Source organism: Salmo salar, chromosome 09 (assembly GCF_965601325.2).
Source record: "Salmo salar chromosome 09, fSalSal1, whole genome shotgun sequence".
NCBI classification, from domain to species: domain Eukaryota; kingdom Metazoa; phylum Chordata; class Actinopteri; order Salmoniformes; family Salmonidae; genus Salmo; species Salmo salar.
The window spans coordinates 128,738,909-128,755,220 of NC_138299.1; the positions used below are offsets into that span (position 1 = coordinate 128,738,909).

Consider the following 16,312-nt stretch of genomic DNA (forward strand, 5'->3'; position numbering starts at 1 on the left):
GGAGGCCTACAAACCTGACTCAGTTACACAAGCTCTGTCACGAGGAATGGGCCAAAATTCACCCAACTTATTGTGCGAAGCTTGTGGAAGGCTACCCAAAACGTTTGACCGAAGTTAAACAATTTAAAAGCAATGCTACCAAATACTAATTCAGTGTATGTAAACTTCTGACCCACTGGGAATGTGGTGAAAGAAATAAAAGCTGAAAGAAATCACTCTATTATTCTGACATTTCACATTCTTAAAATAAAGTGGTGATCCTAACTGACCTAAGACAGGGTGTATTTACTAGGATTGAATGTCAGGAATTGTGAAAAACTGAGTTTAAATGTATTTGGCTAAGGTGTATGTAAACTTCCGACTTCAACTGTACATCATCATAAGGATACTTACACATTCTGAAATGAACAAAATCCCTTCAGTGTCTAAACCACCTGGCGTACTTCAAACACGTACGTACATGTATGTGTACGTCAGTGGTGGTCAATGCCGTTTAAGATTTATTTATTTATTTATTTCTATTACAGCTTATTGGATGACTGTCATTCATATTCCATTCACTCAGTTCAATGTAACATCGATAGGGTTAGGCTACTACATGATACTCTAATTTTCCCTTTACCCATCATAAGGTTCCTACAACCGAGCCTATGAATGGAAGATTACAACATAGGTGCACACAGGTTGAGAGAAAATGTTGAGATGACAGACAGTGACACATGGACAGACAATCATTAGTTTACCTTGACTTGGAAGAGTTCCAGTGTTGTGTTGGATAGTCATAGCTAGCTAACATAGCATCCCTCTGAGGGTGTTTTGAGTAGGCTATACTAGCTAGCTGCATTTGCTTGCTAAGTAAGTGAACCTGAAAGTAAAAAAATATTTACAAAATCTCTTACTTCTCCTTCATTTTTGATTAAATTAATTTCTTCAAAACTGTTCAACTATTGTCTTTCTCTCTCTTTAAGTCAACTATGCACCACATTTGAGGCACTGCAGTGCTAGCTAGCTGTAGTTTATGCTTTCAGTACTAGATTCATTCTCTTATCCTTTGGTTGGGTCGACAACATGTCAGTTCCTGCTGCAAGAGCCCTGATAGGTTGGAGGACGTCCTCCAGAAGTTGTCATAATTACGGTGTAAGTCTATGGAAGGGGGTGAAAACAATGAGCCTCCAAGGTTTTGTATTGAAGAAGTCAATGTACCCAGAGGAGGACGGAAGCTAGCTGTCCTGTTGAGGCTACTGTGGACCTTCATTGCAAAACAGTGTGTTTTAATACATTATTTGGTGACGCGAATATAATTTGTACAGGATAACTTTTGTAATGTTTTACCATTTTTATTTGTATGAAATTGCCCTTCCTCCTCTGGGGATTCTCCACTGGTTTACGTGACCTTTAACATTTAGGTCGTAAATCATGGTCATAAACCATTCATGTGTAGATTTTCTGTTACTACTTACTACTACAGTGGCTCTAAACTTTTTTGGTTTTCCCTACTCCCAATCACATATTGCACTGCCCATGAGTCTTCCAAAGTACCCCCTGTGGATAGGCCAGGTACCCCCATGGGTACTAGTACCCCAGGATGAGACCCACTGTCTTACACAAAGCCTTTCAATATTCACCTTGTCTCCTGAGCCTGCACTTTGGAACTCCTTGCTTGCCACAGTGTGACAAAACTATCTGGAAAAAATGCTCAAGAATAGGGTTATAATGGAAAACTTTAATTCCAGTTACATTTGCAGGTGTGACCTCTTAATGTAATTTTCTTCTTACACCTGCAGAGGAGTGAATATATACTGTACATGTAAGAAATTAATGCTTTAACAAACTGACCAACATTTTGGTAGAAGGAATGAAGGAATATCAACATAGTTAAACTAAATAATGTATAGTACATGTATAGAGTATGCATGTATAGTATATGGGTCAGTTATATAAAAAAATCCCAATAATTCATCATCATCAATCATTTCATATTTAAAATAGCTCACCAGTTTGTAACCCCTACTTGCAAGGGAAGACATATTCTGTTTCTGCCTGGTCACCTGAATTAAACCATAAGACAGATAAGTCTCAGTAAATTTATACAAGTAACCAAATGTTACTAAAAAGGAAAAATACATATTGGGGAAGGTTATATATAAACTTACTTGGCTGGTAGTAGTCGTAGATCTTGACCACCGCTGGCTTTAGATTCTGTACTGGGAGCTCCTGTATGATGTCCAGGGTGTGGTTGAAAGGCAATAGTGATGGTAACTGTTGGGAGATTTTAAAAAACATATTGGTCACAATTATTGAAATGCTCTAAGCAGAAGTTTCCGTTTCAGTAACACTCTACTTGACACCCAGCGTGTCAAGTAACAGTATTAACCATGTCATAATATGTCAGAACAGCTGACGTAACTTGTCATAACCTGTTATAATATGGTCATAACACTGTCATGACACATATTTAGACCTGTTGTGACATATATGTTGTTTAATGGCTGGTTATGACACCTACATAAGATTGTCAAAACCCACAAAACATACCACATACGGCAAAACATTCCATTACACTATAGCCTCCATGTTTATGTTATATACTATATACTTTTTAATTGACAGTATTATTGTAGTTGTAATTGCTCTGTTGCTGATAGCTAGGATAAATGCAGGAGTAGGTTTCAGGAGCAAGTTATTTAAAATACGATGAAAGTGGCTGTAAAGAATTCATTACAACAACAAAGGATTTAACCTCACTAGGGTAGGGGGCAGCATTCGGAATTTTAGATGAAAAGCGTGCCCAAATTAAACTGACTGCTACTCTGGTCCAGAAGCTAGGACATGCATATAATTGGTGGATTTGGATAGAAAACACTCATAACAGAACTGATATGGCAGGCAAAAACCTGAGGAAAATCCATCCAAGAAGTGCCTTTATTTTGAAATGCCTGTTTTTCCATTGAAAGCCTATCCACCATGCAAAGACTTATGACGCAGTTCACAATCTCTATGCCTTCCACAACACGTGGCCAGTCTTTAGGCATTGTTTCAGGCTTTTACTCTGAAAAATGAGGGAGAAACAGCACTTTCAATGAGTGGAGAGTGGAAATTTCCAGACATGAAGCCAGCGTCTTACCGGGAGCGCGCCATTCTTGTTTCTCCTATTCTATTTACGAAGCTTTTGTAATATTATCGATTATTTATGACAAAAACAACTTGAGGATTGATTACAAACACCGTTTGACATGTTTCTACGAACCTTTATGGTACTTTTTAGATTTTTCTTCTGTCTTTTGTGACCGCACTTTGTTCCAATGGAATACTGAACAAAACGCACCAACAAAAATGAGGTTTTTGGACATAAAGCGGGACATTATCGAACAGAATGAACATTTATTGTGTAACATGGAGTCTTCGTAGTGTAACCATATGAAGGTCAACCATATGAAGGGATACATTTTATCGCTATTTCTGACTTTTGTTACTCCTCTTCTTGGCTGCTAACTGTTTGTAATGATTTGTCTGCTGGGCGCTGTTCTCAGATAATCGCATGGTTTGCTTTCGCTGTAAATCCTTTTAGAAATCTTACACAGCGGTTGGATTAACAAGAAGTTTCTTTAAGCTGGTGTATAACATTTGTATCTTTTATGTATGTTTATTATGAGAATTTCTGTTTTGTTGAGTTTCAAGCTCTGCAATTTCACCGGATGTTGTTTGAGACAGTGTTTTACTGAACAAAACGCGCTAACCAAACTGAGGTTTTGGATATAAAGAGGGACTTGATTGAACAAAACAAACATTTATTGGGTAACTGGGAGTTTTGTGAGTGTAACCATATGAAGATCAAAGGTAAGTGATTAATTTTATCGCTATTTCTGACTTTTGTTACTCGTCTACTTGGCTGGTTACTGTTTGTAATGATATGTCTGCTGGGCGCTGTTCTCAGATAATTGCATGGTTATCTTTTGCCGTAAAGTATTTTTGAAATCTGACACTGTGGTTGGATTAACAAGAAGTTAATCTTTAAACCCATGTATAACACTTCTATGTTTCATGAATTTTTATAATGAGTATTTCTGTTTTTGAATTTGGTGCTCTACAATTTCACTGGATGTTGGCCAGGTGGGACGGTAGCGTCCCCCCCCCCCCCCCCCCCAAGTGAGGTTTTTAAGAAACAAACTTTAAAACGAAAGGAAACGTCTTGGCAGGGAAAACAGTCATTTGAATAAATGTGTAAGTTTATTCAGACCCTTTACTCAGCACTTTGTTGAAGCACCTTTGACAGCGACTATTGTCTCGAGTCTTCTTGGGTATGGCGCTACAAGCTTGGCACACCTGTATTTGGGGAGTTTCTCCTGTTCCTCTCTGCAGATCCTCTCAAGCTATGTCAGTTTGGATGAGGGGCGTGGCTGCACAGCTATTACCAAGTCTCTCCAGATATGTTCGATCGCCTTCAAGTCCAGGCTCTGGCTGGGTCACTCAAGGACATTCAGAGACTTGTCTCAAAGCCACTCTTGCGTTATCTTGGCTGTGTGCTTAGTGTCATTGTCCTGTTGGAAGGTGAACCTTCACCCCAGTCTGAGGTCCTGAGCACTCTGGAGCAGATTTTAATCAAGGATCTCTCTGTACTTTGCTCCGTTCATCTTTCCCTCAATCCTGAATAGTCTCCCAGTTCCTGGCGCTAAAAACATTCCCACAGCATGATGCTGTCACCACCATGCTTCACTGTAGGGATGGTGCCAGGTTTCCTCCAGACGTGATGCTTGGCATTCAGGCCAAAGAGTTCAATCTTGGTTTCATCAGACCAGAGAATCTTGTTTCTGAGAGTCGTTAGGTGCCTTTTGGCAAACTGCAAGCGGGCTGTCATGTGCCTTTTACTGAGGAGTGGCTTCTGTCTGGCCACTACCATAAAAGCCTGATTGGTGGAGTGCTGCAGAGATGGTTGTCCTTCTAGAAGGTTCTCCCATCTCCACAGAGGAACTCTGGAGCTCTTTCAGAGTGACCATCAGTTTCTTGGTCACTTCCCTGACCAAGGCCCTTCTCCCCCGATTGCTCAGTTTGGCCGGGTGGCCAGCTCTAGGAAGGGTCTTGGTAGTTCCAAGCTTCTTCCATTTAAGAATGATGGAGGTCACTGTGTTCTTGGGGACCTTCAATGCTGCAGACATTTTTTGGTACCCTTCCCCGGATCTTTGCCTTGACACAATCCTGTCTCGGAGCTCTACGGACAATTCCTTCGACCTCATGGCTTGGTTTTTTTCTCTGACATTTACTGTCAACTGCGGAACCAACTATAGACAAGTGTGTGCCTTTCCAAATCATGCCCAATCAATTGAATTTACCACAAGTGGACTCCAATCAAGTTGTAGAAACATCTCAAGGATGATCAATAGAAACAGGATGCACCTGAGCTCAATTTCGAGTCTCAGAGCAAAGGGTCTGAATACTTACGTTAATAAGGTATTTCAGTTTTACATTTTTAATAAATTAGCAACATTTTCTGAAAACATGTTTTCACTTTGTCATTATGGGGTAAAAAAAGGCTGTAAACTGTGGAAAAAATCAATACTTTCCAAATGCACTGTATGTCAAGTACATCAAAATACATATACAGTCGCTAGTGAAAGTCTACACACTCCTTGCACATTCTTCACATTTTGCTGCCTTAAATTAGATTGTTTTCCTATCCTTGCCAAATTTTCCAAGAGAGAGAGAGAACACATACACTAAAACAAAATGAATACATGAAACTTTTCATGCAGGTTTAACCTCTTTTTCTTGCTTGAGAATCTGCTATTTTCTAAGAAGCAATTATAAAATAAATTTACAATTTTAATTGAAAACAATCACGTTTCCAAAGTGAAAGAAAATTCAATGATTCACAACCATATTTACTGATCTTGAGCAATTTTGACAAAAACAATGGACATATGTTGCCCTAAGAGTTGTGAAAAGTTGATAGAATGGATGATTTGCTTTTGGTCTCACCTCTGTCAAGTACATTAACACATGGTCATCTTCAGTATCAACCCGATCCACTTGAAGTGAACTCCTCAGCTGTAAAGACAAGCCATACATGTTATTCATCTTGCATTGACAACAAAGTTCATTTTCAGAAAGGTTCCCATGTGAAAGAGGCAAGAGCTACAATACATGGAAAAAGGCCACAGGTAACACCATAAAAGTATGTTATGACAAAGAACTTACCCTCCCCAAAGAGTCTGGGTCTGGGGCAAACCCAGACAGCATTTTCAAATCCACTATAATCATATTGGTGGTCAGCTCCTTTCCATTGTATCTGTGAAAGAAAAGAGGCCCCTGACATCAAAGTTTGATTTTGACAAGTGCTTGTAATAATCAAATTAATGGATACTTTAATTTTCTTACTGTTAGGTACAAACTAGAAATTAAATAGCCTATACATATAGTGCCCTCTGTAATTATTGGGACAGTGAAGCATTTTTTTATCAAACAATGACTATGAGGTTAAAGTGCAGACTGAGCTTTAATATCAGTGTATTTGCATCCATACCAGGTAAACCGTTTGGAAATTACAGCACTTTTTGTACATAGTCCCCCCAGTTTAGGGGACCAAAAGTAGGCTATTAGGAAAAATGTACTTATGTGTATTAAAGTAGTATAAAGTTAAGTATTTGGTCCCATATTCATAGCATATAATGACTACATCAACCTTGTGACTACAATGTGTTGGATTAATTTGCTGTTTAGTTTTGGTTGTGTTCCAGATTATTTTGTGCCCAATAGAAATGAATGGAAAATTATGCATTGTGTCATTTTGGAGTAACTTTTATTGCAAATAAGAATATTTTTCTAAACACATCTATATTACAGACACAAAAGTTACAGATGCTAAAATATCACACACACACACCCCCCAAAAAATGCTAACGTCCCCTGTAATTGTAATGGTGAGAGGTTAGCATGTCTTGGGGGTAAGACATTTGTGCATCTGTAACTGTCACACTCATCATTAATTCACTATTCATTCAGGATTATCTGTAATCATGGTAGCATCAATATTAATATACACGTTTTTAGAAAAATATTCTATTGTTATTTACAATAAATGTGACTCCAAAATGACAATACATTATTTACCATTAATTTCTATTGGGCACAAAATAATCTGAAACAAACAGAAAATGCATGAGTGAATATGGGACCAAGTACTTCATTTTTTACTACTTTAATACACATAAGTGAATTTGTCCCAATACTTTTGGTTCCCTAAAATAGGTGGACTATGTACAAAAAGTGCTGTAATTTCTAAACGGGTCACCTGATATGGATGTAAATACCCTGACTTACCCTGTAAATACCCTGATTTCAAATCCACACTTTTGGATTATAGAGCCAAAATAAGAAAAACATGCTTCTTAGTCGCAATAATTACGGAGGGCACTGTAGGTATAAAAACACCAATAAAATTGGGTCAAAAACATTCTGTTAGACATGCTTCATAATAACACTTGAGTGTCATCAATGACCTGATTGAAATAATGCTTCAGTAAATGCAAATGTGTCATTCATTCTTACTGAGACTGGAGTTTCAGCGTGACTCTGGGTCTCAAAGAGTTGCTGTTGCAGTCCACCTCTGTCTTGACCTGGATACTGAGTGTTGTGCTGTCAGTAGGAGTAGGGATGTTGTAGTGGAGTGCCACCTGGGAAAGAGGGAAGAAGTAGTCAGGGGAACAAGGTTGTCTAAAAATATACATTTTACAAGCTTGACATTTTTTTTTACTTTTCATAAACTAGATATCAAGCCAGACAAAGCTTCTTAAATGTTTGAACTTCACAGTAATATATAAATCAGATCTTGCAACATAGGATTGGGAGGAGTGTCTTCACTGACCTGCACTGAGGCACAAGCACTGCCTTTCACTTCCACCGTGTACTTCCCTTCTGTGTCCTGCAGTGCACTCTCCTGGTAGAGAAGCTTGTTGTTTTTGTTAACTTCAAAGAGGTGCTGTCCCCCACTGGGAGACTGTACTGTCACTGTGCTGGTGCCCTCTCTACTGAACACCCTGGTGGAGTAGAGAGCCAGGGCCTGGAGGGCCACCACTGTGTCCTAAACACAAACACCAACAAACCACAGACAAATCTGTTCAAAATGAATGGAGCTATCCCATTTTACAGAAAGGGTAATTTTACATTAGTAAAGTTCAAGAGCGGCTATTTCTTAATTCCATTCATTATCATTTATTGCCTTCATTTCAGCAGAAGTTAGTTTCATTTCGGACCAAATGTGTTTTGGAAGTATACCTGTGTGGAGGAGAAGCCTCCGTATGCGTTCTGCTGCCTCACCAGCCACCTGACGATGCGGGAGGCGTAGCCCAGGTCAGTGGTAGACAGAGGGGAGGCACTGAGGGAAGCCAGCAGAACGTAGGAGCTGATCTCCACTGCCAGGGAGGCTGAGGTCTCTGAGGAGGTCTGAGTCCAGTGCAGGAGACCGCCTGAGGGACGAGGAACACACAGAGAGAGAGACACAGAGAGAGAGAGACACAGAGAGAGAGACAGAGAGACAGACTAGCTTATTCATCATTATACAGAATATGACAGACACCTGAGTTCTTTGAAATACTAATTTAATTGAGACTAATGTGTCAGATGTGCAGAGGGTTTGCACTTTTGTGATTACTCCATTGCCCAGGTAAACTCAATCAAGGCAAGACAGCACAAACCTCTCTGGATTACAACCAAATTATGCGTACTATATTACATATTTGATCCCTAAAAAATACAACTTTTACATTACCATGTAGTTTACCAATAAAATGGTCTGACGATGATGTGGCCATACTCGGTATACATATCCAGAAAGAAAGAAATTCTCACTCCAATACATTTTTATAGAAAGTTAGCAAAAATAGATAAGATCTTGCTACAATGGAAAGGAAAATACCTGTCTATTTGTGGAAAAATCACCCTGCTTAACTCTTTAGTCATATTCCAGTTAACCTATTTGCTTATGGTCTTGCCTATACCTAGTTACCAGTCTTTAAAATGATTAGCAAAATAAATTCAATATTATTTGAAATGGCAAGCCAGACTTTGCCTTCGGAAAGTATTCAGACCCCTTGACTTTTTCCAAATTTTTTTACGTTACAGCCTTACTCTAAAATTGATCAAATCAAAAAATTCCTCAGCAATCTACACAAAATACCCCATAATGACAAAGCAAAAACAGGTTTAGACATTTTTGCAAATGTATTTCTGTTTTATTTTTAATACCTTATGTATGTATTCAGACCCTTTGCTATGAGACTTGAAATTAAGCTCAGGTGCATCCTGTTTCCATTGACCATCCTTGAGATGTTTCTACAACTTGATTGGATTCCACCAGTGGTTGGATTCCACCAGTGGTAAATTCAATTGATTGGACATGATTTGGAAAGGCACACACTTGTCGATAACAGGTTCCGCAGTTGACCGTGCATGTCAGAGCAAAAACCAAGCCATGATGTCGAAGGAATTGTCTGTAGAGCTCCAAGACAGGATTGTGTTGAGGCACCGATCTGGGGAAGGGTACCAAAAAATGTCTGCAGCATTGAAGGTCCCCAAGAACACGGTGGCCTCCATCATTCTTAAATGGAAGAAGCTTGGAACCACCAAGACCCTTCCTAGAGCTGGCCGCCCGGCCAAACTGAGCAATCGGGGGAGAAGGGCCTTGGTCAGGGAGGTGACCAAGAAACCGATGGTCACTCTGAAAGAGCTCCAGAGTTCCTCTGTGAAGATGGGAGAACCTTCTAGAAGGACAACCATCTCTGCAGCATTGAATGTCCCCAAGAACACAGTGGTCTCCATCATTATTAATTGGAAGAATCAGGCTTTTATGGTAGAGTGGCCAGATGGAAGCCACTCCTCAGTAAAAGGCACATGACAGCCCACTTGGAGTTTGCCAAAAGGGACCTAAAGACTCTCAGACCATGAGAAACAAGATTCTCTGGTCTGATGAAACCAAGAATGAACTCTTTGGCCTGAATGCCATGCGTCACGTCTGGAGGAAACCTGATACCATCCCTACAGTGAAGCATGGTGGTGACAGCATCATGCTGTGGGGATGTTTTTCAGCGGCAGGGACTGTGAGACTAGTCAGGATCGAGGCAAAGCTGAATGGAGCAAGGTACAGAGCGATCCTTAATGAAAACCTGCTCCAGAGTGCTCAGGACCTCAGACTGGGGTGAAGTTTCCCCTTCCAACAGGACAATGACCCTAAGCACACAGGAGTGGCATCGGGACAAGTCTCTGAATGTCCTTGAGTGACCCAGCCAGAGCCCGGACTTGAACCCGATCTAACATCTCTGGAGAGACCTGAAAATAGCCGTGCAGCGACGCTCCCCATCCACCCTGACAGAGCTTGAGAGGATCTGCAGAGAAGAATGTTAGAAACTCCCCAAATACAGGTGTGCCAAGATTGTAACGTCATACCCAAGAATACTCTTGCCTGTACTCGCTGCCAAACGTGCTTCAACAAAGTACTAAGTAAAGGGTTTGAATACTTATGTAAACGTGATATTTAATTTATTTTTATTAGCAAAAATGTCCAAAAATCTGTTTTTGCTTTGTCATTATGGGGTCTTGTGTGTAGATTGATGGGGGGGAATGATTTAATCAATTTTAGAATAAGGCTGTAACCTAACAAACTGTGGAGAAAGTCAAGGGGTCTGAATACTTCCCAAAGGCACTGTATATAATGAATATGGAGGGCAGAAATTATTAAATATCAAAGCATCAAACCTCTCATTAAAGGCGTGAGACATACAAAAGTAATACTTAAATCCGAACTGGCTCTCTATCAGATTAGTAAGGATGTCTCACCCCATGTTCAAGAATGGCATATTCCCTTTATTCAGATTACAACCTCTCACTTTTGGTTATTTGAAAATGAAATCATCTCCAAAATATCGCTATTTTTAAAATAAGCCATAGAAAGTTGGTTGCAATTTCAGATTAATCCACCAGAATAGACAGAACATATAATACAACAAATACTGTGGTTAAACTCAAATAAACCACACATTAAGGAAAGAAGTTCCACAAATGTACTTTTAACAAAGCACACCTGTAATTGAAATGCATACCAGGTGATTACCTCATGAAGCTGTTTGAGAGAATGCCAAGTGTGCAAAGCTGTCATCAAGGCAAAGGGTGGCTACTTTGAAGAATCTCAAATATAAAATATGTTTAGATTTGTTTAACACTTTTTTGGTTACAACATGATTCCATATGTGTTATTTCATAGTTTTGATGTCTTCACTATTATTCTACATTCTACTTAGTATCAACACAATCCACTAGAAGTGAACTCCTCAGCTTTGAAGACGTCTTCACTATTATTGTACAATGTAGAAAATAACAAAAATAAAGAAAACCCCTTGAATGAGTAGGTGTGTCCAAACTTTTGACTGGTAATGTATATATTTACAAAAAAATATATGGGGGATTGGAAATAATGCAGACAATTAGATTGTAGCTTCCATCAATGTATCTATAAGCTGATCTACCCCCCCCCCCCCCCCCCCCCTCCCCAAAAAGGATATGTCTCACCCTCTTGTAATGCGACCGTGTCCAGGTGCTGTAGAAGTTGGGCCCGGGTCTCCATGTCCCCTGCCAGGGTAAAGGTGTAGGCCAGCAGAGCAGTAGTGTAGGTGTTGGACAAATCACTGGTGGAGTTCTTCAGGCAAGACAAACTGCCGTTCACAACAGGATCCTAGAGCACAAAATAACAGAGCAGCACATTACGAGACATGTTAGCCTGGTCTCATATCTGCTAACGGTAACACCTATTCTTATGCTTATTTCTTTGACTATTTCCAGATAAAAAATATTTTGTGGAGATGCTACTTACCGACACTGATATGTTGAGCTCCAGCATTGAAGCAGTGATGTAGGCCGTCAGTGTGACTTCATCTGTCACCCCTCCCTACAAAACAATATGTCAAAATACTACAATGTGTATTAAACTACAATTCTGTTGAAAGCATCATTCACAACTTCATGACTGGTCTGATGAGACACACAACTACATCTTCCATCTTCCTTCAGTTTATTATCAATTTGATATCAATAAGTACCTTCATTCTGTTATTAAAGAGTTTCCCCAATCTGACGAAACACCCATGTTTGCCTTGCCGACTTTCCAACCAAGTCGTGGACTCTTTCATTTTCGCCGGGTCAATATAAATGAAAGACTGTGCTTTGCCAAAGGATCTCAAGACAAAAGCAGTCAGCCTGAGGAAAGAGAACTAGATTTGAATGTCCCGTCATAATACCCACATAAGGTTGTCATAAACATGACTTAGAGCTTGACATTACATGCAATGACAGCTTATTTTAATTTATGTCACATCCATGGTCTGTCAGAGACAATGCCATTTGATTGGTCAATACTTAAATGAAACAAACACAGTTATAATGTGTTTACCAGTAGTTGAAAAACACTATACTCACCAAGTGTTCCCCGAGCCTTGTCCAAATGTGCTGTATGCACCATCAAAATGCTTGTAGTTCAGCTGCCTTTGGTAACCTGTCGGTGTGGTTTTAGAGTGGACAATAAAGTGACCAAGTGTTTTTTATAGTCACTGAGTGTATGCCCTAAATAGCACCCTATTCCGTATATAGTACACTACTTTTGCCAGGAAAATATAAGTGCACTGTGTAGGGAATAGGCAGGGTAGATTACTTTCTAAAAGGTAATCAATTACAGTTACTAGTTACCTGTCCATAATTGTCATCAGTAACGTAAATTGTGGATTACCCAAACTCAGTAACGTAATCTGATTACTTTGTTACTTTTGGATGACTTTCCCCTTAAGAAGCATAGAAGAAGATAAAAAAGTATCCATCGAACACATTTGGTGACTTGTGGTCAGACATGCTCAGGTGGAACAAACTCAAACTTAAACAGCCTTTTTCAATGCTGAATTGAATGTCATTGAGGAAACTGAAAGGTGTCAATGTGTTTTTTTTTTCAGCAAACATTCTTTCTGAATTTAAATTAGCAATAATCTAGATTTTGAAAAGTATCTGTAATCTGATTACAATATTTTAGCTGGTAGCTGATTACAGTGACTGTTTTTTTTGTTAATCAGATTACATGGAACTGATTAGATGTAATCAGGTACTCCCCAACCCTGGGTGTGCCATTTGGGATGCATCCTCAATATTCTCTGATCAAATTATTTCAGTGGGAAAACATCCTGAAGTCCCTACATGTGTTGGGTCAGTGATGCACTGTTGATAAAACACTGATTTCATCTCTGCTGGAGCTCTATCATTTACATGATAGCAGGGTTGTAGTCATTAGGGTACACTGTGGTGAAATGTAAAAGAAATATATTTAATGGAAAACAGAAAAAAAGGCTCTGATTGGACAAATCCAGCCCTGTTTCAGTCAGTTTTCTTCCGTTTGGTGTCTAAACAATACGATCTATATTTTGAGAGACTCTTACCACTAGTGAGGAACTTGTTAGCCTTGTCTCGAATTGCTGGAGTGAGCTGGTCTGTGTTCCTCAGGTACTCGAGTATGTAGATATTGGGGGCGAGGAGGGCCATATTCTGCTCTCCACACCCATACGGCATCTGCAACAGTCCATCCAGGTTCTTGAGAGCCCGACCCAGGACGTCCCCTACAGAGAAACATGGGACTTCTGTAAGACTGACCTCTTTAGCAAACAGGAGCAGCATTATCGCTGGAGAAGGGTTGCTTTTCCCACCACTATGCCTAAAAAAACTCACTACACCTCTCTAAATGATACAATGGTATATTACCCAGGACTGAGAGAGAAATTCGATCAGATCCATCCACCACATTCTTGGGGAGTTGCAGTTCCACCTCCTCTGTCAGAGCTTCTCCTGTGGACACAGATGATAAGATGAATGGAGATGATCAGTTCAATCACAGTGAACATTCAATGTTCATGCATTACTGACCAGTTGGACACAGCAACCAGTTGTAGGTGTCGGTCTTCTCTGTTCCCTCTGCCTGAGAGGAGAGGAGATTATTTTCAGTCAAAGGCACTAGATGGTATCTGTACATCAGTAAGTTCCATAACAGCAGTAGACTACATACCTTAACCAGCAGGCTCTTTGTAACTGTGTCGATTCGTCCTCTCTCTGGTACGTTCACAATCTCATTGTCACAAGCAATGTGGGACTGGACAGCCTCTGCACTAACGGACACATTCAAATCCCCTACACACACATTGACAGAGTGCAGCACAGGTTACACAACATCCAATACGGTGACTGAGAGTAAACAACTCAGGTTAACATCCATTCTGCTGTTTGAACAGTTGAATAAAGACTGGTGACTTACCCAGGACAGAGGGTGCCATTGTCCAACTGAAGGTCTTCCGTCCATTGGCACACAGGCATGATGAATACTGGACAACATTCAGGGGTGTGAGAGTGTAGTCTAAGGAAGGAGCCGGAGTCACAGAAACCTGCCCAAGAGGAAAACTTGTAAGATAACATGGAACACCCAAGACTGATACACTGGGTGTAATAACAAAATAAAAATAAAAACCCTGACTAAGCAAACTGGAACAAAAAAACATTTTATACAACTTGAGAAACTCATGAAACAACTCAAGAAACGATCATGATGCAGTGCCGTACCATGATACACTTGGACAGGTAGTTGAACACAGTGGCCTTCAGCTCAAAATGCTCTCCACGGATGATGGAGTAGGGCAGGGTGAGCTCTAAGAAGAAAGGCTGGAAGACAGTGATCTCCACAGGAGGAGCCAGACCAAAGCCGCCAGGGGCCAGGCAGAATGCCTCTGTCTCCCAGGTGGTGATGGTGTCTGGGACTGTAAGGGGAATGTCTAGTGTTCCAGATTCCCTGTAATACAGAAGTCAGAGGTCAAACAGAAAGCCACTAAGTGAAAATATAAACATTTAGCCAACGGGGTAAATTGAGCCACACTTGTTTCTAGGAAACCATACACAAAATGTATAATTTGACCAAATATTTAGTAAGAGGTCATCATTTGATGGAATCTGTAAAGGAAGAAACCACATGGAAAAAGTGGTAAACAACTTACGTCCAAAAAACAGATATTTTACCAAGTCAAATTCATTTATTTAGGTTTCATGAGCCTTGTATCTAAAGTGGATAATTAAGATTGTTCTATACATCATTTGGGGTCTCTATAAGCTACATTGGATAGATAGCACACTAGTTCCCAATACTCACGTTAATAAATAAAATAATGCTGTATTAGATTAACGTTTTTAAACATTTTAAAATATCTGGTGTTAGGGGTGAAAGTAATCCAAAAGTAATAAAATGCAATCGGATCACATTACTCATTTTGAGTAATCCATTACATTGCTGATGAATTTATTTTTCAAGTACTGTAACTACACTGCTCAAAAAAATAAAGGGAACACTTAAACAACACAATGTAACTCCAAGTCAATCACACTTCTGTGAAATCAAACTGTCCACTTAGGAAGCAACACTGATTGACAATAAATGTCACATGCTGTTGTGCAAATGGAATAGACAACAGGTGCAATTAGCAAGACCCCCAATAAAGGAGTGGTTCTGCAGGTGGGGCCCACAGACCACTTCAGTTCCTATGCTTCCTGGCTGATGTTTTGGTCACTTTTGAATGCTGGCTGTGCTTTCACTCTAGTGGTAGCATGAGACGGAGTCTACAACCCACACAAGTGGCTCAGGTAGTGCAGCTCATCCAGGATGGCACATCAATGCGAGCTGTGGCAGGAAGGTTTGCTGTGTCTGTCAGCGTAGTGTCCAGAGCATGGAGGCGCTACCAGGAGACAGGCCAGTACAGCCCAACACCGTGCAAGACGTTTTGCATTTGCCAGAGAACACCAAGATTGGCAAATTCGCCACTGGCGCCCTGTGCACTTCACAGATGAAAGCAGGTTCACACTGAGCACATGTGACAGACGTGACAGAGTCTGGAGACGCCGTGGAGAACGTTCTGCTGCCTGCAACATCCTCCAGCATGACCGGTTTGGCGGTGGGTCAGTCATGGTGTGGGGAGGCATTTCTTTGGGGGGCCGCACAGCCCTCCATGTGCTCGCCAGAGGTAGCCTGACTGCCATTAGGTACCGAGATGAGATCCTCAGACCCCTTGTGAGACCATATGCTGGTGCGGTTGGCCCTGGGTTCCTCCTAATGCAAGACAATGCTAGACCTCATGTGGTTGGAGTGTGTCAGCAGTTCCTGCAAGAGGAAGGCATTGATGCTATGGACTGGCCCGCCCGTTCCCCAGACCTGAATCCAATTGAGCTCATCTGGGACATCATGTCTCGCTCCATCCACCAACGC

General features: G+C 40.5%; 1 protein-coding gene across 2 annotated transcripts in view; it reads right to left on the reverse strand.

The window, feature by feature from the left end:
• Window positions 1-1,703: 1,703 nt before the first annotated feature.
• The window catches only part of LOC106612536 (alpha-2-macroglobulin), a 34,025-nt gene continuing 19,416 nt past the window's right edge, over window positions 1,704-16,312 (reverse strand). For both annotated transcript variants that reach the window (XM_045724502.2, XM_045724501.2), the window contains exons 19-36: window positions 14,626-14,851; window positions 14,324-14,450; window positions 14,078-14,199; window positions 13,939-13,990; window positions 13,777-13,860; window positions 13,458-13,634; window positions 12,457-12,532; window positions 12,081-12,237; window positions 11,855-11,929; window positions 11,554-11,716; window positions 8,269-8,459; window positions 7,859-8,074; window positions 7,543-7,667; window positions 6,193-6,283; window positions 5,974-6,042; window positions 2,154-2,259; window positions 1,995-2,048; window positions 1,704-1,778 (exon numbers count right to left, since the gene is read on the reverse strand). In XM_045724502.2, coding sequence (XP_045580458.1) covers window positions 2,008-2,048; window positions 2,154-2,259; window positions 5,974-6,042; window positions 6,193-6,283; window positions 7,543-7,667; window positions 7,859-8,074; window positions 8,269-8,459; window positions 11,554-11,716; window positions 11,855-11,929; window positions 12,081-12,237; window positions 12,457-12,532; window positions 13,458-13,634; window positions 13,777-13,860; window positions 13,939-13,990; window positions 14,078-14,199; window positions 14,324-14,450; window positions 14,626-14,851 — 2,098 coding nt within the window. In that variant the 3' untranslated portion in view covers window positions 1,704-1,778; window positions 1,995-2,007. The remainder of the gene's footprint in view (window positions 1,779-1,994; window positions 2,049-2,153; window positions 2,260-5,973; window positions 6,043-6,192; window positions 6,284-7,542; window positions 7,668-7,858; window positions 8,075-8,268; window positions 8,460-11,553; window positions 11,717-11,854; window positions 11,930-12,080; window positions 12,238-12,456; window positions 12,533-13,457; window positions 13,635-13,776; window positions 13,861-13,938; window positions 13,991-14,077; window positions 14,200-14,323; window positions 14,451-14,625; window positions 14,852-16,312) is intronic.